Source organism: Ascidiella aspersa, chromosome 5, assembly GCF_963924565.1.
Source record: "Ascidiella aspersa chromosome 5, kaAscAspe10.2, whole genome shotgun sequence".
In the NCBI taxonomy this organism is placed as follows: Eukaryota; Metazoa; Chordata; class Ascidiacea; order Phlebobranchia; family Ascidiidae; genus Ascidiella; species Ascidiella aspersa.
In genome coordinates, this window is record NC_139451.1 from 3,536,470 (window position 1) to 3,559,733 (window position 23,264).

A 23,264-nucleotide genomic window follows, 5' to 3' on the forward strand; every position below is an offset into this window, starting at 1 on the left:
TGATTTTTTGCAATATGATCTTCCACGTATTTTCTCATCGCCTCCTTTTCTGCCGCTTTCTTTGCCTCTGTAAAGTTAAATTCAAAAGTGGTAAAGCTTGTTTTGCAGGAGTATTTATTGCAGTGTAGTGTATATCGTTAACCCACGGGCTCGATTTTAACTTTCACTCACACAGGATTTTATTTAAACAGTTTGCGGTATTGTAAATGACTTGCCCAAGTCAAGTCTTTTGCAAAAAATAACAAGTCCCATTTGAGTCATTATGAGAGCAAGTCCACTTCAAGTTAAGTCATGGACGTAAAAATTAAAGGTTAAGCTTGTCCGAATGACTATGAGTCATAACTCAACAAATAACGAAAACGGAGTATACAGAAAGCTAAACTAATTTAAATAACCCTTAAAAATAAACCTATTTGTAAATAAAAAATGTAAAGAGAACACTTATATTTAAAAAGACTTAAGATAAGGTAATTCATTGGGAAAAATGTGTATTTAAGTCAATTAAAGGCTCAACTTATTACTGATACGCCTCATCTCATAACGTAATTATTTATTGCCGCCTTTTCTCTTATCACTACTCAAAAATTCACATTTTATTGAAAATGTAAAAAAATACAATAAACTGATAGAACTCGAAACTATTGCAAAAGGAGTATTTTAATTTAACGGGCCAAATAAGGTTTTATGTTTCGTTGCATTCTAACGTTGCTGTGATCAAGGGGTGAAAGTCGAATCTTAATTAACAGAGGACCGCATGAAAATTTTAGATATGACGTCACAAAGTAACGTCATAACAGGACGCCCAAGACAAGCAACCACAGAAACCTGGGTTGTTAATCGGCGTGCACAAATAAGCAATTTTATTTATTTTTAAATATTTTCAAGGACATGACGGTATGGCCTGGTAAAAAACAGAAATGGCCAAAAACATTACCGGTGTGGCGTGCCTGTAAAATTGATTTCACCGTCAGGCCTTTTCTGGCCGTTACGGCCTACTTTCACCCCTGTTGTACATTTAACACAGTTACTTTTTTTACCGTATTTTTGCTTCATTTCTGCAATTTCCGCTTCCGTGTGATTTTTGCGGAAAGAGGTCTCTTTAATTTCTGTAAACCATAAACAATATATTTGCTCAGTTAAAGATGCACACATACACATATGTGTTTTAACAACTGTGATTTAGCCCTGCTGAAGCTGCGTTTTGACCAACGATTATGGCTTGCGTATCATTAATGCATAGCTCAGTTGGTAGAGCGACGGTCCCGGCTTGACCGGAGGTCGTGAGTTCGAATCTCACTGCAGGCTAGTTGTTTTTCTAGTCCGGACTGCTTGCATCATTGATCAACAGATTCGGTGAGTCTGCAATGGCTTTTGAACAATATAATTTAAAAGATTTCTGCCAAGACTTCCACTAGAAGGTTTAGCGCAGGGGTTCTTGAACTTTTTATAACGCGGACCTCCTAACAACTTTTTTGGTTCGTGTTGGCCAGAGCATTTTTAGAAATAGCGCTATAAATTCACGTCCTAAACAAGCAATTTTGGGTAAACTGCTGTTTCCGGTCCAAAAATGCGAAAAACTAAAATGAATTTTCAATACACTTAAGGCGCTAAACCGTTTTTTTTAATTAAACTCCTTTGTTTAAATTTTTTTTTTAAGCTATGCACCACGATTTTATTTATAGGCCGTTATAGACCCCTAAAATCAGTTCACGTACCCCAAAGGGTTCCACGTACCCCTAATCTAAGGGTTCTATGTACCCCCAAGAGGTACACGTATCCCAGTTTCAGAACTCCTGGCTTGATGGGAGCTATATTTTTTAGTTTAATTTAAACAAGTTTACGTGAAAGTACTATTCGGTGTCCCTCTTTTTCACAAGAAAAGTAACTAGTCTTACTGAATGTATCCGGATGCAGGTTTGGAAATTCTTCGTGGATTTTTTTGATGTACTCTAAATCCTCTTTGGTGAATCTCTGGCAAAACAAAACGAGAAATCAACAAATTAACAACACAATAGGAAATCTAGTTGTTTTACGATAAATGTAGTTTTTAAAGAATCAAATGCTGTGCGTAAATGTAGAAACCCTTAAAACCTTGCGAATCGTGATCTTAATGCCAGTGTTTTAGGTAATACTGGTGCATCCGGCGCAGCTATTTCTAATGATTTAAGAGTGTTTGTACGGTTATGCTTGTGATGGATGTAATTAGTTAATCGCTGATTTTGTATTTTATTCACTACCTATTTTATAATTTGTTTTATTCTTTTAATTATTCTGCCTAAGTCTATGCTGTTTTCATGTTTACTCAGATATACTGACGATGCTTTTGTCGGCGAAATTAATATCTATATTTTTTAACTTTATAAAGAAGGGTTTTCAAACAAGAGTGCGAGAACTGTTCCAAGGGGGTGCGGGGATTCCTATGTTAATGACGGAGGCTATGCAAAAACGAGGTTTACTGATCGAATAAGGGTTCCATTATGAGCAGCTTTTGTTACATAGCTCATATTATTGAAATTTGTAATTATAATTGATATCTCATTTGGGCTTTGCTTGCTTTGAGCTTACAAAAAGCATTAAAAGGGTTAACAAACATCGAAATAAGACGTAGTAAGAATAGCAAAGCCCATACGGAAGTAGGTAGCATTTTTAAGTTTCGATTATCCTTTATTTTTTCATTTTTTTTATTTTTTTCTTGAAAATGTATAACGAAATATTCGAAACGTTCGATATGCTATTACTTTGGTATTCTTACTACGTCTTATGTAGGTGTTTCTTTACCTTTTCTGTGGCGACCTACGTCTTACTGGAATAAGGCATATGCTCATGTTTGAGTTATTCATTTTCCAACAAGAGCTACTTACCTTTGGAATTCCAGACGTTTCTTCTTCTTCTGGTGGTGGAACCGTTGCCTTTTCGTCTGCCCAAACAACTTGAACGCAAAGCAGAACAAACAGAACTAACACTGATTTCATGATTTAAGTTTAGGTTCAGTTTACTATAGGTGAAAAAATCTTAATATAATGGCCGGAGGTTGCAATTAAACTTGGAAAGAATATCAAAACCCTATACAGACGTAGGTAGCATTTTGAACGCTTCGAATAAACCTTAAGAGAATGGCTGGAGGCTGTAGTAAGACGGTAAACGAATAAAAAACTCATACAAAAGTAGGTAGCATTTTGTCAACCCCTCAAATAACTCTTACGATAATGGCTGGAGGTGTGGTTAGCCGAAGAATAAATATCAAAAGTTCTACAGAAATATTGGCATAAAACGTTCAAAATGCGCTACCTACTTTTGTATGGCCAATGGCTCTTATTACAATGTTGCATGCACTGATATATAATTGTCGGAATTGTGGTCAACATAAGCCTGCAGGTTGACATAAAAATTTTATTATCTCTCACTAAGGGTTTAACAAAAGGTAGTCAACTTTCTAGCTAATTACCACGCCAAACTTAATTAACTTTTAGATCTCTCTTTAAAATGGGTCTATCTGATTTACTTTCTTTTACTTGCACAATGAGCCGTTTTCACCTATTTTTTCCCTAAGAAACTTTATACCCAGCAATGTATCCATAAGTATAAAACTATTTTCACTGCGTGATGGCTCCACTTTTTCAGTCAGTCAGCCTATCTAAGCAGGGCATAAATACACTCGTCAAAAATTCATTTGAACTATGTAAGGCGTGCTTAGTTCAACGTGGCTATCTCCGGACGTAGCACGTGTAATAGTAGATGGCTAAAATAACAAGACTGGTAGTGTTGGTTTTGCTTAAGCATTCACAGCCGTGTACAATATTTTCATTAACTGAAATTAGATCAGTTGTTTTAATGTAATAGCTTGTATTAGGAAACTTGCATAAAACGTTGAAAAAGCGTGTTGCTATATTTCGGGCTTTAACATCATCTTAATTATTAATTTATACGATTATTAATTATTGAAACTTGCATAAAATAACTTAAATTACGGTTTAAGCTAGTGCTTCTCAACATATGGGCCGCGACCCAAAATTGGGTCGCTGTTTGATTTGGTTGGATCGCCGACCGCAGTTAGCTCACATGTTTATACTAATTGAGATTGGTTCTGAGAAACAAATTTCAAAAATTAAGGAAGCAATACAAATAATGTCTTAGATTAATTATTAAAATTCGAAATTCTTTATGCTAATGCCTATTTTTGTTCGCTTACATAAAGCTAGTTTTTATTTCGCTTACAAGAAAAAACAATTGGGTCGCCAAAGCTTAGTCGGTTTAAGGTCTGTTTGCGTTTTCATTTCAAAGAGGAAAATGTATTTTGTCGTTATGACGTAACAATGGAAATTTTGTTTAATTTAAAACTAAAGTGACCATGTTTATTAGTCAAACAAATAAACAATAAACACAACTATACTTGTTAAATTGTCCTTTGTAACTAACCAAATAGTATTGATTGAGCCGGCCGCGTAATACATAGTTAAATCCAACCTGTGGGAACAAGGTTTAAATTCATCGGAATAAAGGCTAAATGGCCAGAATAACGCCTGAAACTGTAGGTAGAGGGTATGGGACGATCGGGGGCCGTCGGTCTGGCATCGGCCCTTTTAGAGTCGAAGTTTGGGCGGACTAGTTTTACCAGCGCCGCTGTTTTGACACCGGATTTTTGGTCTTGTTTGGCGTTATTGGTGAGTAATAGGTGGGGTTGGAAAATGGATTAGAGTTGACAATTATTAGGGGAGTTAATGATGTACTAAGGGGTGAGTTTAAGCATGATTATATCGTTTTAGGACTTATTCCGATTTAGACGGTGTTACGACTATTAGGTATTAGTCCTATTTCGGTCTTATTCTGACGTTGGTGTTGTTCTTACCTCGGTGTCCACATACAGTTATAGGGATATTAAGTGCGTATACGTATTATACGTATATAAGTGCATAATATACGTATAATCTCCCAAATCAAAAATTATACTGCGTTTTACTGATCGAGACATTTAATGTGTCACGTCTGCCACTAGCAGAGAAATACATTATTTTCCAATTTCAAAGTTTATTCGAAATAGAAGTCTGAACAGTCTAGTCTCGCGCAAAATTCTGAGCATTTGTCATTTTCACATAAAATTTCCGCAATCTAAAATTTGGCGAATAAAGCAATACATCATACAAGAAACTCACTTATAAACATTTCAAAGCAAAGTGTTTTTTAAACATGTTAATAGTTTTTTTTCCAACAAGCAGTTAACATAAATAGATAATCTAAAATCAGGAAAAATAACGAGGTAATGTCCAAGTATATTGAAATGCATACTGTCAGGGTTTTTTGTAAAGATCTCCAAAAACACAGCATAACACTCACGCTAATATTGCACGATTTCAACACCAAGGCATCCGTTTTAGAGCTCCGAAAAACACTTTAAAATTCCCTAATTTTTTCTCATATTGCAACTCTATAACTTCAATCCCATCCTATCTTGTTACCAAGCCGTTTATTTTCTTTTACAAGCCATTTGCTGAGTGGCCTGAAGTACTTTTTCATAGAGCCGGCGTCCATGTGACATTTCTTGGTCAAAATCTTGAAAGTGTCTTCCCAATGTTGACTATTGCCGAGGTTCAGCATTTCCCTTTTTTGAAAAAATAAAACGACATTTAGATATTTCTTTGGCTATTGCAGAGATTAAGTGATTACCTGTCTTTTGTAGAAAATGCAAAAAAATATTCTATTTCTATGGCTATTGCCGAGGATTAGCATTTCCCTTTTTTTAAAAGAAATACAAAAAAATTATGCTTCTTCTATGGCTATTGCCGAGGTTTAGCATTTCCCTTTTTTTGAAAAAAAAATAAGACCATTATAATATTTCTATGGCTATTGCCGAGGTTTAATCATTTCCCTTTTCTAAAAACAATACAAAAAAATTGTTCTATTTTTATAGCTATTGCCGAGGATTAGCATTTCCCTTTTTGTCGCTATTTTTTGAGTTGTGCTATTTCTATGTATGAAGCTATAAATTTCTATCAAACGGAATTAATTGCATGGTTCTAATGCATAATTATCTAAAGATGCTACCATTCTCCATTCTTTCGCCAGACTTATTTATGTACAAAACCGTTGAAAAAATATTTTTTGAATGAGTTTTAAGCAGAAACGATTTTGGCGTTTTTGGCGTAACCGCAGTATTTTTATTTTTTTTTAAATAAAGTTGTTTTAGTTATTTTCTAACCTTTGTGGTACCTTTTAGTTCCTACAAATTGTTGGATTTTGGATCCTACAAATTGCCGTTTGTTATCAATTAAAAAGTTAGACACGGCGTAAAATCGTTAGATAAACTCGAATTAACCGCGCAAAACAGTTCAATGCCATGAAAAGGCTAAAATACAAGGGACAAAAAACAGTTTAAAGAATTGCTATTAGTACTCGCAATATCTACGGATCGGTATCCGTGTTTAAATTTAAGCTGTACTTGTTAAACCGGTAGTTGTAAACCTTTTTTCTTGTGAAACTTGGAAAAGTTTTTTTGGAATTGCGACGCATCCAGAGATAGGGATTTGGCTTTGCTTTATTTATCTGTTTGTTTGTCATAGTAAATCGAAAATCAATCACTTGATTTCTTATAGATGAAGTTCCTGTTAAATTTGCATAGGTTCAACCTTCGAGAATAGACGTCCTTTAGAAAAGATTTGTTTGCAAAAAAAGAAGTGCTAACACGCCAGTCACAAACCTGTACTCAGACCGAATTCAACCGCACCTAAGAATAATTTTATTTATTTACTAAGCTGTTAAGTAAGTCGAATACGAAAGGCTTTCAATAATAAAGGCTAAAGGTGTGGTTAGACTAATAATGAAGATCAAAGCCCATAAGAGGTTTAATGTTGCAGTTTGTAAACCTTCCGCATAAATCTTAAAATAATGACTGGAGGTGTAGAAGAAGAATTTGATTTATGTACAAAGGCAGTGGTTCTCAACCGGGGTGCCGCGGCGCCCTGGTGTGCCATTTCTAACGCTTAAGGGTGCCAATAGGTATTTGAGAATTTTTAAGAGTCTGATTTTAGCTCAATTGGCAAGCTTCTTGATACAACTATTTGTGCACGAGTAGAGACCATTATATCAAATGTTGATTTGTGTTGCTCCAGTTCCATTTCAGTAAAATACTCAACGAAAATTCCAGTCGCCGTGCCAAAATGTATTTAGTATTTTTTAGGGGTGCCAAAAATCTATTTATTATTTTTAAGCCATAAAAGGTTGGGGAACACTGTACTAAGATGTACCGCAGTCGACTACGATTTAACGCACCGTACAATCCACTATTGGTGTACAGAGCTAAAACAGGTTAACAGGCCTGGTTTTAACGCAGCATATGCTCCCACCTTATATGAGTCATCTGTATTTCTACTTTATTACTTATGTAAAACTCACATGAACTTGGCTCCGGCTTTTTTGGACCCAGCAAAGTCGCATTGGTGGAGATCTCCTTTATGTCCGGATAAATCGCACAGTGCCTCATAAAACTGGAACTGGATGACAAAACTGACGAAGTACCTGCAAAAAATGTGCGTAAAACATTATTATACAAGGCCAAAATTGTAACTCAATAATTTTATCTAAAAAGCTTTTTAGGCCATACGCATTTAGTCCAAGGCTTAAAATGGCACAAAGTTGGTGGTTAAATGGTATGGTCATTGCCAATGGAAAAAAATATATTTCTCCTTAATTTTTTTGTTAAAGTGACTGGCTTTAATTACGACAGAAACGTCGGATTTGGCAGGCAACATTTTTTTTAAACACTACATTAATGGGTCATGTGGTAAAGCAATAAATAATTTATGTGGCGCCCACAAAGCATATGAAACCTGCAATACTTTAAACTAAATAAAACAATACTAACCGGTATAATATTTTAATGATATGTGGCTCAGTGCAAACTAACCTTATTTTTAAATTTAGTATTACGTTGGGTACACTATTCATGGATCTGTAATATAGCTTGATAAAAAACTGTTAATGTGACTGAGAATTAGTTCAAGCATCACTTATAAAAGGTGGGACGCAAGTGTTGTAGGTGATGCTTGAATTACTCCTCAGTGACATTAACTGAAGATGATACAAGTCGTATTGAAACCTCTTGATCAAAATGATGTCTATCTACTCGGCTGTTTTGGCTTTGAAGTTTATTATCAAGCTAGTATACGCTGTTGTTTACTTAAATCAAAGCACAAGCATATTCAAACCAAATAAAACTATTTTATCCCAATTGAAAACAATGGTTAGGTAGTTATGTGTTATGGCATACTAAACTAAAATAAAAGTAAGATATTTCGAACCTATAGTATAAGAATATCAATTAACGTGACCAGAAATATAGCAACTACAATTGAAAAAAAATCATAAACAGCTTGACGCAATTGCTCAGTAACATTTAAAACACAGGCGTTGAGTTTTTGCATAATCAAATAAATTAAAACTTTACCTGATATAAGGAACGCTGTAAGTGACGTGGAATTTTGCTCCGGCGTCAAAATCTTGTTCCGTTCGTTCTACCGGGGGCTTTAAGCCTCCGTATTTTAACCTTAAAATTGTAGAGATTAATAAGAAAAGACAGAATTTATACTCACATTGCGACGTTAAATAAGTTGTTTATTCTGTGCCATTACATTTATTAATGTTTTTTATTACTACAGAAATCGTTGACGACATGAAATAAATATCCAGCTATCAGGCTTTACTGGATTTCTGGGAACAGCTAAACTCCAATAGTTTGTACAAGTATAGTGCCCGGCGTTTGAGGTTATGAATCAGGATTGTCTGTGCAAATAACATCGACTGCATAGCAAACAGTCAAGGAAAACGGTACTTGTGTTTCAAGGTTTTTTTTATTGGCGAAATCCCTATTTTTTTTTACTTATTCTGCCACCACGCGGCGTTGAGGTTCTTTTCGGTGACGACTCCACGAAAGACATCCCAGCGCCATTTCTCCAGACCCAGTGCGAAAGGGTAGAATGCGATCTTCTTCAGGGCTTTGCTCATTAGGAAGTTGATGTTTTTTTCTGGGTACAAAAACATTTTATTTTAAAACAGTAACTGGCTGTTATGTTGAAAAAAAATATTCCGATTTTTGTTAAACTTGAATAAGGTGTGGTAAAATAATTTTAGGTTTGCACAATCAATCTCCGTACAGAACTTGATTCTATTGAATACGATACTGATGATGCTTTTAGTAGCGAAATATATTTATCATATTACATCCAAACAAACTGTTATTCGGTTTACTAAGTTCTGCATTTAGTTTACTCTTTTTTGGAGAACATTATGATTATTTTTGAATACCTAAATATTATAGTGACTACTTGCCTACCACCACAAACAACAGCTTAAAACGTTTACCTTCTGCCTTGCGCATTTTTAACTCGGGCCCTACCTCCGTGGCGGCACTGGCTCACTAGTGGAGACACGTTGTCAGGGGACTGGGCTCAAATCACTACTGATTAAGTCATATTCCTGACCACCTTTTCGGCCAATGGGACGAACTCAACCACAAGAACCGAGCCAGAACTCTTACCTACGTTTTTACTTTTACTTACTTTCTCTTAGTTATAGGTAAACCATTTGTGGACAGAAAAGAAGCAACAACACAGGAGTTAGGAGCCAGGAGTGATGTGAGACTAAGGACACACAATAAGACCTAAAAAATATTTTTTGACCCTGATTGGGATTATTGATGGGCAATTGTTGGGTTTAGAAAATGGGTTAAGGTTATTAGTGGAGTTAGTGATGTAATTACGGGTTTGGGGTTTAGGTAAAAAATTTAGGGTTTTGGGGTTACGTAAAATGTTGTATAGTCTTATTTAGGTTTTATTCCGAACTGCGTTGCAATCCGACTTTAATGTTGTTCTCATCTCGGTCTTATGGCTGTGGAATAAACAATGACTCGACAAGAGTCCGTAATACTTGAAAAACGACAATGCCATGTGTAGACAATATGCTTACTGTAAAAACTTGTGTTAAGGGAATGGAAATACCTTAAACAAATAAGTAAAAGCGCTTTGTTACTAATTCTTTTTACACCGAAAAGCCATCGCAGACTCGCCGAATCTGTCGATCTATGATGAAGCAGAGCAAGCCAGAAAAACAACTGGCCTGCAGTGAGGTTCGAACTTACGACCTCCGGTCAAGCCGGGACTGGCGCTCTACCAACTCATTAATTCTTTTTACCTATCAACTTACTGTAGGCGACTGATTTGTCTTTATCCTCTTTAATGATTCCCAGCTTTTTAAGATGTGTAGGTGAAATAACGGAGAGGGCTGCCGTGTCGCCAATCGCCTCGTGAAAACCGTTGTTAGCTCCGTTCTGTCAACATCAAGCAAAATCATAAATTTACATAGGATAGGTAGTTCTCATTTAGTACAGCTCTTTTTATCAGTTGAGCCACAAAGTACTTTCCAGAGCAGTGTTTCTTAATCAGGTTAATGGTTCAACCTAAGGTGAATAAAAGGCAGGGGTGAACCAACCAAAAGGTGTGAATAAGCGTGAATCATCATAAATGGGTGATAGCTTGCGGGCAGGGCGTGGGGGGGAATTTAAAAAAAAATGTGAACATGGTCGGAATTCCCAAAGACAAAATCAATTCTAGTTTTTTTCACAAGGGTGAATGAAATCTGGAGATAGATTCGTGGGGTGAACAAAACTAAAAAAGTTTAAGAAGCACTGTTTTAGAGGACCAGTTTATATACTGGGCAATTTGGAAAAATACGAGCTCCTCTAAATTACAATTTATTTATTTTATGTAATTAGTTATGTGGCATATTTTAGCACGTCCCTGCATTATAAAAACTATCAGTATAAAAAAATGATTATTTTTTTCTGATTAGGATTGAATTGCACTGTAGGCATTTAAAAAAAACTATGTCATCAAACTTGGTTTTCTTCGTACAAAGACCACCTCATCTTAAAACCATAGGCTTCCGTACAAATAAGCTAGGCCATGCAAATCTAATTATACGTTGGTTAAAAAAAAAATTAAGGATGCTTTAATGGGATTTATTATTAATCTAATTATATTGTTTCAAAAACGTTTGATGTATTTATACCTTGGGCCGTCACGTATCATGCGTCACTCTTATGTAACACATTACTATTGCGCCACAAATCTGTTTACTTTACGTAACGGAAACTTAACACTTAAAAACAGTAATTATATAGTTGTTATCTAACGTTTCGGCAAGCTATTCAAATACGTTAATCTGATTTCAAATAATGTGGTTGCCTTTTTCATAATGAATGTCACGAAACGATCATCTAACGCTATAACAATTCCAAAGGGGCTATCCTATTTAATTAGTATTTATTAAATTAATTAGCATTTTAAAAAATTCTGAAAAAAGACGTTTAAGTTTTGTATACTAATCTATTTCAGGTTTTTTTAATTTTTTTTTAACGCAGCCCCCCAAAAAATAGTTTTACTTCGCGCGGACCAGTGTAGGCAAGGAATTTTAGACATGACGTCATAAATTGATGTCGCAATACAAATAGACTTCATAAATCTGGTGTTTCCGGTCTAAAAAATGTAAAGCGCAATGAAGTCTAAATATACATTCAGTACAAAAACGTTTTATTTTTTATCCAACACTTTGGTCTGAAAAAATGATTACTTTTCAAACATACACCAATATTCAAATTCGGGTTTCTTGTGCCCCCTAAAACTAGTTCACAGACCTCCAAAGGGGATCATGAACATCAGTTTAAGAACCACTGATCTAAATCTATAAATGTATCCCCGAACTTTAAAGGAAACGTTGAGTACCAGTGTTGTAATGACTTAAAAATTGGATTATTTATCCTCATTTTTGCACATGAAACAATTTTATTGCCCGCTATTGACTTTTGTTTATTTCGGTTAAGGTGTTGCTGCTAATCGGACGAGTTTACCCAATTTTAATAGCGAAAAGTTTAATTTTTATGACAAGAATTTTAATTGGAATAGACTTGCTTTACTTTATTATGACTGGACTGGGACTTAACTTGTTATTTTTATGAAAAGACTTGACTTGACTTGGACTTAAGATATTTGACATATGACTTGACTTAGACTTGAGTTTATTTCAAAAAGACCTGCTTACAACACTGTTGATTACCTGAAACAATGTGGGCTGGTGTCTGTTGTAAGCGAGGTAGTACTGGCAATGTCCCATTTCATGATGAACAACGTAAAGGTACTCACTGTTTACTTGAGCACACATCTTAACCCTGTAAGTAAACAGGTTATTGCATTTAAAGTTTAATGGGCTTTGATATCTTTTATAAAAATTAACAATTACTTGGTTACAGTATGCACGGAGCTGGAATGTAGCAAAATAATAAAAATGTCAAAGTCAAAAGGTAAAGTAGATCGACAGCATCTTGATTAGGACGTTTTGATACGAGCTTGTAACATCTTCAGTTAATGTTAACTTGAAGCATTACCTAAAGATGACGACGACTATAGAAATTAGTGCTTGAAATTTATAGAAATTAGCTGTTAAAAGTTATAAATTAGGTGTCAAACGCTCGAAATTAGCGTTTAAAGTTATAAGTTAGGTGTCAAACGTGAAATAAGTAGTTTAAAGTTAAAAGTTAGGTGTCAAGCGTAAAATAAGTGGTTGAAAGTTATAAGTTAGGTGTCGAACGTAAAATAAGTCGTTAAAGTTATAAATTAGGTGTCAAACATCATAAATTAGCGTTCGAAAGTTATAAGTCGGATGTCAAACGAAAAATAAGTAGTTAAAAGTTATAAGTTAGGTGTCAAACGCAAAATTAATCGTTTAAAGTTATAAGTTAGGTGTCAAACGTAAAATTAGCGTTGGAAAGTTAAAAGTTTGGTGTCAAACGAAAAATAAGTAGTTAAAAGTTATAAGTTAGGTGTCAAACGTAAAATAAGTGGTTGAAAGTTATAGATTAGGTGTCATACGTAAAATAAGTGGTTGAAAGTTATAAGTTAGGTGTCAAACGTAAAATATGTAGTTAAAAGTTATAAGTTAGGTGTTAAACATAAAATTAATCGTTTAAAGTTATAAGTTAGGTGTCAAACGTAAAATTAGCGTTGGAAAGTTAAAAGTTTGGTGTCAAACGTAAAATAAGTGGTTGAAAGTTATAGATTAGGTGTCAAACGTAAAATAAGTGGTTGAAAGTTATAAGTTAGGTGTCAAACGTAAAATTACCGTTAGAAAGTTATACGTTAGGTGTTAAACATAAAATTAATCGTTTAAAGTTATAAGTTAGGTGTCAAACGTAAAATTAGCGTTGGAAAGTTAAAAGTTTGGTGTCAAACGTAAAATAAGTGGTTGAAAGTTATAGATTAGGTGTCAAACGTAAAATAAGTGGTTGAAAGTTATAAGTTAGGTGTCAAACGTAAAATTACCGTTAGAAAGTTATAAGTTAGGTGTCAAACGTAAAATATGTAGTTAAAAGTTATAAGTTAGGTGTTAAACATAAAATTAATCGTTTAAAGTTATAAGTTAGGTGTCAAACCATTTGATTCATTCGAATTAAGTTATTAGCAGAACTGATGATGCGTTCTTGCGTAACTATATAGTATTCTGTTTTTTTGTTGAATAAAGTTGTTTTAGATCTCTTTTACAACCTTTGTGGTTTTGTTTGGATCATTAGGTGTTAAACGTTACAAATTAGTGGTCTAAAGTTATAAGTTAGGTGTCGAACGTAAAATAAGTCGTTACAAGTTATAAGTTAGATGTCAAACATCATAAATTAGCGTTGGAAAGTTACAAGTATGATGTCAAGCGAAAAATAAGTAGTTGAAAGTTATAAGTTAGGTGCCAAACGTAAAATTAGTGGTTGAAAGTTATAAGTTAGGTGTCAAACATCATAAATTAGAGTTGGAAAGTTATAAGTTGGGTGTCAAACGAAAAATAATTAGTTGAAAGTTAAAAGTTAGGTGTCAAACGTAAAATTAGTGGGTAAAAGTTATAAGTTAGGTGTCAAACATCATAAATTAGCGTTGGAAAATTATAAGTGAGATGTCAAACGAAAAATAATTAGTTGAAAGTAAAAAGTTAGGTGTCAAACGTAAAATTAGTGGGTAAAAGTTATAAGTTAGGTGTCAAACGTTACAAATTAATGGTCTAAAGTTATAAGTTAGGTGTTAAGCCTAAAATAAATGGTTATAAGTTAGGTGTTAAACGTTAGATATTAAGTCATTTTGCCCGAAAGACTTGGTGGAGTCAAGCTATTTGAAAACAGTCTTGTAAGTGCACTTAAGTCAAGTAATCAAGTCGTTGACTTAAGTCATTACAAGCAATGTACTTTGTTATAAATATTACGAAGTAGTTTTATAATGAATGTCAAAGCCAAAGAGGTCGAGTAGATCGACATCTTCTTGATTAAGACGTTTCGATATGAGCTTGTAACATCTTCAGTTAATCTGTCTGAGAATGTAAATGACTTTTATAACTGATTCTTAAATTGTTTTATTTTTAACTGATTGAAGCCATTAACTTAAGATGACTTAAGCTCGTATAGAAGCGTCTTGACTTGATCAAGATGATGTCGATCTACTCGACCTTTTTGGCTTTGCAATTCATTATAAAGCCACATTACAGATCCGTGCATAGTGTACCTGAGTACGAAGTATCTCCTAGAAAATGTTTTTTTTATTTGTGGCACAATCAGCTTAAATGTTACCTGACGTCATCCTTTTCCAAGTTCCATGCTGACGCATAGCAAACCACTGGTCGTCCCTGAGGCCTCACGAACATCGAGTTGTTCCAGAACTGCTGAGTCATCTTCGGTAAACCTGACGTGGCAGTTAAACAGGTTAAGAAAGAGATTCTTGAACCTTATTGGTTTGCGACAACCGACAACTAAGTTTGAATAGTTAGAATATCAAATCTTGTATACAGAACTTTATTCATTTTTAACATTCAAAAATAAGTTATTCGAAACGTTTAAAATGATAACTACTTGATCATGGGCTGTGATATGCTTACTACGTCTTAATTCAACCTCCAACCATTATCTTAAGATTTATTCAAAACGTTCATAAAATGTTACACCCAAGTCAAAGTTATTGAAGGTGTTTTCAACGCTGTCTGTTTGTTTAACTGCCGCTATCCACAAAAGAAGATCAGTTGATAGACCGATTATGACCGAAGGTCGTGAGTTCGAACATCACAACAGGCTAGTTGTTTGTTGGCCATGCTTGCACTACAATCCTAATCAGGCTGACTGGTTTTGTTGAGCCTCTCCAAAGGTATCCGGTGTACTATGTAAGTGCCGTTATCATTGGCCAGTACGATTCCAGAAGGCCTTGATCACAGAATACGCATTGCGTATATATACGTTTCAGTTACTTCTATATGGGCATTAGTATTCTTTTTATTCGGCAAAAGCATCTTGTGAACTATATATGGGTGCAATTGTTGTTAGTCAGTAGTACTCCCGAAGGCCTGATTACAGATTATACATTGTAGATATGTACGTTTAAGTTGCTTCTATATGTGCTTTAATATTATCTTTATTCATCATTCTCTTTATTCTATAAAGGCATCTTGTGTACTATATATGGGTACCGTTATCCTTGGCCAGTACCACTCCAGAAAGACTTGATCACAGAATACCGTTTGCGTTTACCTGTATGTGTCACTTGCTTTTACTATCAATTCTCACTTACCCATGGAGCGGTAGAACTTATCAGCCAGGTGAAACATGCTCATCACGGTCATGTTCTTTGCCTTCATGCCCTTGGTGACCTGGAACGACTTGATCTTCTTAAAAGGACGCAAAAGGCTGTAGATTGATGTCCACTGCATTCCCCAGATATCACCTGAAAGTAACAGCTTAAGTTATGTAAAGGTCAAGACAATTGTGTAAATTGATGCTTGACATTTTGTTCCGTTTGCGATTCCTCAAATGCAGGACGAAAGGTATCGCGATTTGATCCGATGCCAAATTAGTTTTGCTTTGCAGGGTAAATTCCAGAGAAACATTGCATTAAAAATCGAGGATAACCTGTCGCAATGAAAGTTACGGAAATATACCCAGGAAAAATTACCTTAAACGTTTCAATTCAATTTATTTTGCTAATTTTACTACATGGTTGACAAATTTAGTATCGTTTCGGATCGCGATACTTTTTGCCAAACATCCGATATCGGAATATAATATCAAGTATAGGACATCCCTTGATTCCAAGCCGCCAAACGAGTCGGATAATTGCATTACTGTCAATTAGTGTTGTAAACAAGTCATTTTAAAATAACTTAAGTCCAACTCAAGTCTTTTCGAATAAATAACAAGTCAAGTCCCACCCAAGTCATAATTAGAGCAAGTCAACTTCAAGTCACGTCCTTGTAATAAAAGTAAAACGTTAACCATTAGAATTTTTAAACTCGCATGAATATAAACAATAACTGAACTAAAAAATAAGGAAAACGGAACATATAGAAAGCAATTTGTTTTTTGTGCATAAATTGGACGAATAGTTCAATTTTATAAAAAAACATACTTAAAGAAATGCTTTATTTCAACTCAAGTCATTTGTTCAAAAAACTTGAGTCAAGTCAAGCCATTTGTCCGAAAGACTTAAGTCAAGTCAAGTATTTTTGCCCAAATGACTTAAGTCAAATCAAGTCTTTTTGCCCAAATGACTTAAGTCAAGTCAAGTCATTTAAAAACAGTGACTTAAGTGCACTTAAGTCAAGTCATTGACTTAAGTCATTACAACACTGCTGTCAATTGCATTATTCAGGATTATTGAACGTCTTGAACGTTTCGCAATAAATCGTTTTTTTTTTCATTTGGAATGTTTTCGAAACTTTTTATTCGAAATTTTTTCAAACTGCTACCTACTTCTGTGTGGGATTACTTATTCTTATTACGTCGTAATAAAACATCTAACCATTATGCTCCATACGCGTGCACACTTTCGCAAATAACACGTCCCCTGTTGACCCTTCTACGTAAAACTTTCTCTTACCAAGCACGTGTGCCGGAATCGCTCCAGTCAAGTTGATTTTGTCGCCGTACTGCTGATGGAGACGGTACCTCACAAAGGCGTGCAGTTGCAGGTAGAGGGGCTTTATGTCCTTCCACAGCTTGTCAACCCGATCAGCAAAGTTGCTCACTTCGTACCTCGACCGCCAATATGCGCCCTCGTCTTGGTAGCCTGGTTGTAACAGTAAATCAGGGTTATTCGTTATAAGACTGTTTTATTGATTTTATTATTGCTTTGCTGTGGAATCAGAATTTTCTTTCGAATAACAAAATCTGCCTGAATCCGGGAGGTGAAAATCAAACGATTTTGGTTGCACATTAATTAATAAAAATTAAACTAAATACAGAACTTAATAAACCGAAAATCTATTTGTTTAAATGTTATATGATGAATATATATTTCGCTATTAAAAGCATGATCAGTATTTAAAAAAATACATATATAAATCATATTAGCGTACATGTTGATTTATATTGTTTTAAGTTTTAGTACTGATAATGCTTTTAGTAGCGAAAAATATTTATCATATAACATCTAAACAAACTAATTTTCGATTACTAAGTTCTGTACTTAGTTTAATCTTTACTTTGCGATGTATATGTATTTGAGTTCACTTATAGGAACTGAGAACGCCAGTGTAGACAAAATATAAATATTAAAAAGTGTCTGATCCTGGTCTTACTCGGGTTTTTAAACTTCAGTTTTATTGTTCTTAATAAGGCCTTCCGTATTTCTGCTGGTCTTTTTGTGAAACCTTAAGCCTAAGGTTCTGTCGATCGCAATCAATGCTAAGAAAGTCAGTAGACCCCATGCTGTAGTGAAATGGGATTTATATATATTAGACAAATATTTTTTTAGAAGGGGGTGGAGGCCTATGGTAGGGGGGCTATTTCGGGGGTGGTGGGCTATTTCGTTACAAATGCTGAAATCTAAGGCAGAAGGTCGTAGCTGCTCACATAAACCAAACGTCGCACATTTTTTAAAGGGTTAAATCAATAATCTATTAAACAATGGACGAAGTTAAATGCAATAAAGATAAACTTTAAAAACTATGATAGCTGTCCCGTAAGTATTCAACTTCGTTTCGTCTCCTTTCAATTGACAAGCCTACCGTGTTCTTTTGCCCCGATGTTCTGAATCCGTGTCACCTCGTACCAATCCTTGCGAATTTTCGGACCAATAGCGTCGCGGAATCCCTTCCACGCCCACAAAAGCTTGCTGGTGTGACAAAAAAAATGCACTTTTTAATGATTAAATGGGGTGGGATGAGAATACCATAGTCTATAGATTAATACGTATCATTGTTAATTTATTTTTCAACAATGATTTGAGATCGATGTTAAAAATAAATAAAGAATTACTCCAAACGTTCAAAGTAGTTACCTACTCCTGTATGGTATTCATTCTACATCTTACAACAACCTCCAACCATCATCTTAGAGTTATCCGAAACGTTCACAAAATGCTACCTACTTATGTATGGGTTTTGACATTTTTATTACGTTTAGCTCCAACCTCCAAACATTAAGCTCCGAAATTGGTTAGCTTTTAGCTAGTAGATTATAATATCTTAACCGTCATGTGTAATCTTAACCTGGCCTTTAAATGCGTGATATTAAATCTAAATGATTTGAATAAAAGTATTGAATTATTTTTTATTCAATTTCGGCATCGTATTTTTTAATTTTACTTTTCTTTTATTGTTTTTCAAAATATTTAAAATATGGTCGTTTGTTTGGTCAGTTTAAGCAAAAAGTTTAAACATAATTTTATAATTTTCCTACTTTTTTTCTTAAGCAAAGATTTAAAATAGAAATTTATCATTGATTCTTTTTAAAAGTTGTTAATTATTTTCAGTTTCTTAAAAGGTTCGTACCGGTCACATTTATTTAAATCAATTAGTTATTTTCATTAAAACCTACTCGTAATCTCGTGACTTTGCCATTATGTTGATCAGTCCCGGTTCATATTTGTAGCACTTTTCCGATGTTTTGTTGCAAACCTTCGCCTTGCTGTAGATGGTTTGAATCTTAGTTTGAAGTTTTAACTTTTTGCTGAAAAAAATATATATAATTCGAAATATCAAATAATAATAATCCATTCCATGCAAAGACACGATGTTAATTTGTAGTGTTATAATGATTTAAGTCAATGACAAGAGGTAAGTGCACTTAGGTCATTGTGTTCAAATGACTTGACTCAAGTCTTTTGGGTAAAACGATATGCGCCCTAAGTTTTGCTCATAAATGCTATGTGCGGCTTTGTTTTGCTAATGTTTGAGCGATTTTACCGATTTTAATGTTTAACAATTTATCTTTGGCCTTGACCTGGGAATGACTTGCTCTAGTTATGACCTGAGTGGCACTTGACTTGTTCAACTGATGAAATGGACTGAGACGTGACTTATCATTTATTTGAAAACACTTGACTTGTTTACGACATGGACGAGCTATAAAGCATAATCGCATTCCAAATACGCCCAGTTAAGTCAATTCGTTACGCAGTGGTTCTCCTTTTGATAAAAAATTACGCAACGGTCCCCCAGCAATTTTTTAATTGCTCACGGTCCTTAAAAATATACACAAATAAACTCAAAATAGCACCTTGTTTTTAATTGTATCAATGGGACGGGTGCACTTGATTCTTTGCTATCAGTTTTGTTAACCTCTAATTAACGAATCACTTTATTTTAGTCTAGCAATCACGAACAGTTTTAAAACCGTGCCCACAGTGGCAGAGCAGCACGCTGTAAAAACGTAATTCTCACTAGTACAACGCAACACTATGACGTCACAATGGACAACTCAACTCCAAGCGTGCAATAACGTAAAACTAATGAGCTTGGTTTGGAAAGGTAAGTTGGCTGAAAATTTTATTGCACAAAAATTATCTTCTTTAGGAGAGTCGTGTTGATTTTTTGTTAGGTGCTTCGCGGTCCCACAAAATTGTCTCGCGGACCCAAAAAGGACCGCGGACCCCAGTTTGAGAACCACTGTCGTAACGCAACTATCGCCATTGTCTCTGTAATTCGAAAGGAACCGAGGCCTTTGTGACGTCATTTATCAAGTCTGTAACAGTAAAAATCTGTGTGTTTTTAGTGAGAAATCAACACTTCTAATTTGGTAATTGACGAGTGGGTATTAGGCTTCCTAAAGTTTATACATGCACTTATAAAAAAAAAACTTATGATAATTTTGTTTGAATATTCTTTTAGTGTCACGTAAAAAAATTGTTGCGCGTAGAAGCACTCATTTCGGGCCACATTTTTTTTTCCATATTTGTGGTATAGGATGCATTTTTTCTATCTATCTATATTGTCGTTGTTAAGGTCTTTTATTGTGCGGAAATATAAACTTCTGTGGATCACACTTAACTTAAACAACAGAATTTCGGTAGAATAATATAATATAATTTTAATAATTGTTTACCAAACTTTTGGTTATGGTTTGAACGGTCTTTTACCTTAAAGATAAATTTTATCATAAACATAGAGTAACATTTGTAGGCAGTCTTGTAAAGAAGTCATTTTGAAATGATCTAAGCCTAAGTCAAGTCATTTAAAAAAAAGGCAAGTCTCAGTCCAAATTCAATTGCATTGCGCTTTTAGCGCTTTTCAAATTCATTACGAAGCTACATTACAGATCCGTACATAGTTTACTTAAATTTTTTATAAAGTTATTTTAATTTTCCCGCCTCTTGTTTAAACTCACGCTCTAAGGCTGGCTTCGTTTGGGTCAGAAGTCTTTCGAACCTCCTTCAGCATTTTGGTTTGCTTGCAATTGAGACCTTCATAAGTAAACTGGGCAGTGGCGTAATCCCTTTGCTTCTTCTCCCATACGCTTTCTTTGAGTGACGCCTGTAAGTGGAAAATACACAATAAAATTGTGATTCCCAAACTGTGTGCCTCGAGAGTTTGTCAAGTGTGCCGTGAAACTTTTTGTAGTTTTAGAAAAAAAGATACAGCCATACACGCAAGCATTCCAGACTTAAATACGCACTTTCCATTAGAAACTAATAATGTTGAGACATTTGTACATGGTTTGTTGTGTGGTAAGGGCGATTGTAATGTTTATTTGTTGTTGTTCTGTTAAAAGTGTGCCGCGAAATATTTTAGATTTTTTTAGTGTGACGCAAGCTAAAAAAGTCTGCAAGAAAACCTAAAAAAAAGCAATAATACCTAAAGCAGAAAAATCTATCAAACCACAGTTTTAAAACCCACGACATAATAACGCCCAGACGCAGTAATGTCAATGACAGAATAAGAACCTAATCGTCTTAACAAGACATACACCAGTCGAAATACGTCCTAAATCCGTCGGAATAAGACCTTTATGGCCAAAATAACGCCTAAAACTGTAGGGAAGGGGTATTGCACGATCGGGCGTCGTCCGTCTGGTATCGACGTTTTGGAGTCAACGTTTGGACGCCCTAGTTGGACCAGTGCCGTTAGGGCGCCGCTGTTTTAGCACCTTATTTTTTTGCCTTGATAAACATTGGCAAAAGTAATAGGCCCGCGTCCCGGTAAAATACATTGTTCGGGTATGGCATTCCGTTAAAAAGATATTATTTATTATTCTAACAGGTTATTTTGCCATATCGTTAAATGTATTTCAACTAACATTTCAAAAGCATTGATGGTGGATATACAACGATAACCTAAGGTTTCAAGGTTTCCTGTTATAAAATAGGTATTTTGAGCGTTTTTTCAACATAACACACAAAGATTAAATAAATACGCATAGCAAATTAACTAATTTGTGATAAATCAGTGTTTTCTCAACTTGTTTTTGTCGTCCAAAACTACTAATATGCAATTTTTCATTTAACTTTTATGTCAGCGAACTGAGGACATTTGAACAAATTAATTCGAATTTAATAGATGTGAGCAACGTCTTCGCTTTGCCGGCAGCTTTTTTAATTTTTGCGAAACTTTTAAGCACCAATCACAGTAAATCCGACCACTTAAAACTGCTGCAGTCGACAGCTCAGGCAAATCGAACAGCACCCATTTTGGTTTCCAAATCTATTGGTTGATAAACACTTAGCTAAACGTGAATATCAAAGCCCATACCGAAGTAGGTAGCATTTTGATATTTATTCTACGTCTAACTACAACCTCTAGTCTTAAGAGATATTCAAAACATTCAAAATGCTACCTATTTCTGTATGGGATTTGATATTCTTAGTACGTCTAACTACAACCTCCAGCGGTCCAGCCAATATCTTAAGATTTATTCAAATGCTAGCTATACTTTTGTATTGGCTTTATTGCTGTTACTACGTCTACTTAAAACATCCAACCAGTATGCTACACTGTGTTAAACGATTTGTAACAACCGTTCAGTAACTTACAATATGATTTCTTTAGACAGACTTACCGCAATATACGCCTTGCTGTTGGCCGTTGTTAGATTTGTGTTTTTCGCCCAAGCGACCAAGTTGATATTTCTCCTGCGAACTGACAATTGCTTTTGATAAATCCGCAAAAAATTGGCCACTTTCTTGGGATCTGTTGAAACAAAATGTAAGCGAATTTCTAAACAAAACGTTTATTTGTACATCATGAAAAAATATGCTGAATATCAAAGCCCATACACGAGTAGGAATCGTTTTGAACGTTTCGAATATCTCTTATTTTTCAACAATCAACAGAGTTATTCGAAACGTTCAAAATCCTTCCTATTTTTTCCTATTTTTTTTAACGTATATGTTGACTTCTGTATGGTTTTTGATATTCTTACTACGTCTTACTACAACCTCCATCCATTATACTCCAAACATGTATAGAAAATGTTTAAGGTTCTTGAAATATTACAAAAAAATCTTGTTTTATTTCCATCACTATACACCTCGTGGATGTAAGCTATAGTAGTAAAGCAGCAGCATGCTAATTTTAGCAGTAGATTAATGCTTTGCCTATAACGTATCTTAAAGACCAATAGACTTTGTTAAGTTTTACTGAAGGTCTCATTTAAAAAAGATGATGGTTATAGTAAACCAGTGCCTCTCGACCTTTTTACCCAGCGCCCTAAATGCCCGGCGGGATTATACAGAGAAACTTCGGCGACCCGATTATTGTGACTGAACTTTCTGCAAGCTTTAAGTCAGTGGTCGGCAAGTTGTGGGCCGCGGCCCAAATGTGGGCCGCAGAGCCATTTTTAGTGGGCCGCCAGTTACTTTTGAATAGTTTACTTTTGAATAGCCTATCGGAATGTATTTTTGCCAACTTTAATTATATGTGATTGAAAATTTTTCGCGCTTAGCGCATATAGTCTTCGTTTTATAGTATGTTTTACAATTACATTATGGTAC

The 23,264-nt window shown here is 34.8% G+C and overlaps 1 protein-coding gene across 1 annotated transcript; it reads right to left on the bottom strand.

Annotated features, from left to right (window-relative positions):
- Nucleotides 1-4,936: 4,936 nt before the first annotated feature.
- Nucleotides 4,937-20,808, bottom strand: LOC146141513 (angiotensin-converting enzyme-like). The gene is made up of 12 exons (XM_083389932.1): nt 20,663-20,808; nt 18,875-19,006; nt 18,064-18,170; nt 16,935-17,123; nt 15,630-15,782; nt 14,642-14,753; nt 12,100-12,211; nt 10,192-10,315; nt 8,870-9,014; nt 8,438-8,536; nt 7,387-7,509; nt 4,937-5,596 (listed from the first exon to the last, which is right to left on the bottom strand). Exons 1-12 carry the CDS (start codon nt 20,713-20,715, stop codon nt 5,431-5,433), a joined length of 1,515 nt encoding a protein of 504 aa, XP_083246058.1. The 5' UTR covers nt 20,716-20,808; the 3' UTR covers nt 4,937-5,430.
- Nucleotides 20,809-23,264: the final 2,456 nt, after the last annotated feature.

What these genes read in the sequence shown, in the direction of transcription:
- LOC146141513 (XM_083389932.1), bottom strand. Translation starts at nt 20,715, where the DNA reads ATGCTGAAGGAGGTTCGAAAGACTTCTGACCCAAACGAAGCCAGCCTT. An exon ending in AACGAAGCCAGCCTTAGAGC is followed by an intron (nt 19,007 to 20,662) that starts GTGAGTTTAAAC and finishes TATTTTTTTCAG; the next exon opens with CAAAAAGTTAAAACTTCAAA. An exon ending in TAAGTTCTACCGCTCCATGG is followed by an intron (nt 14,754 to 15,629) that starts GTAAGTGAGAAT and finishes CTGCCACGTCAG; the next exon opens with GTTTACCGAAGATGACTCAG.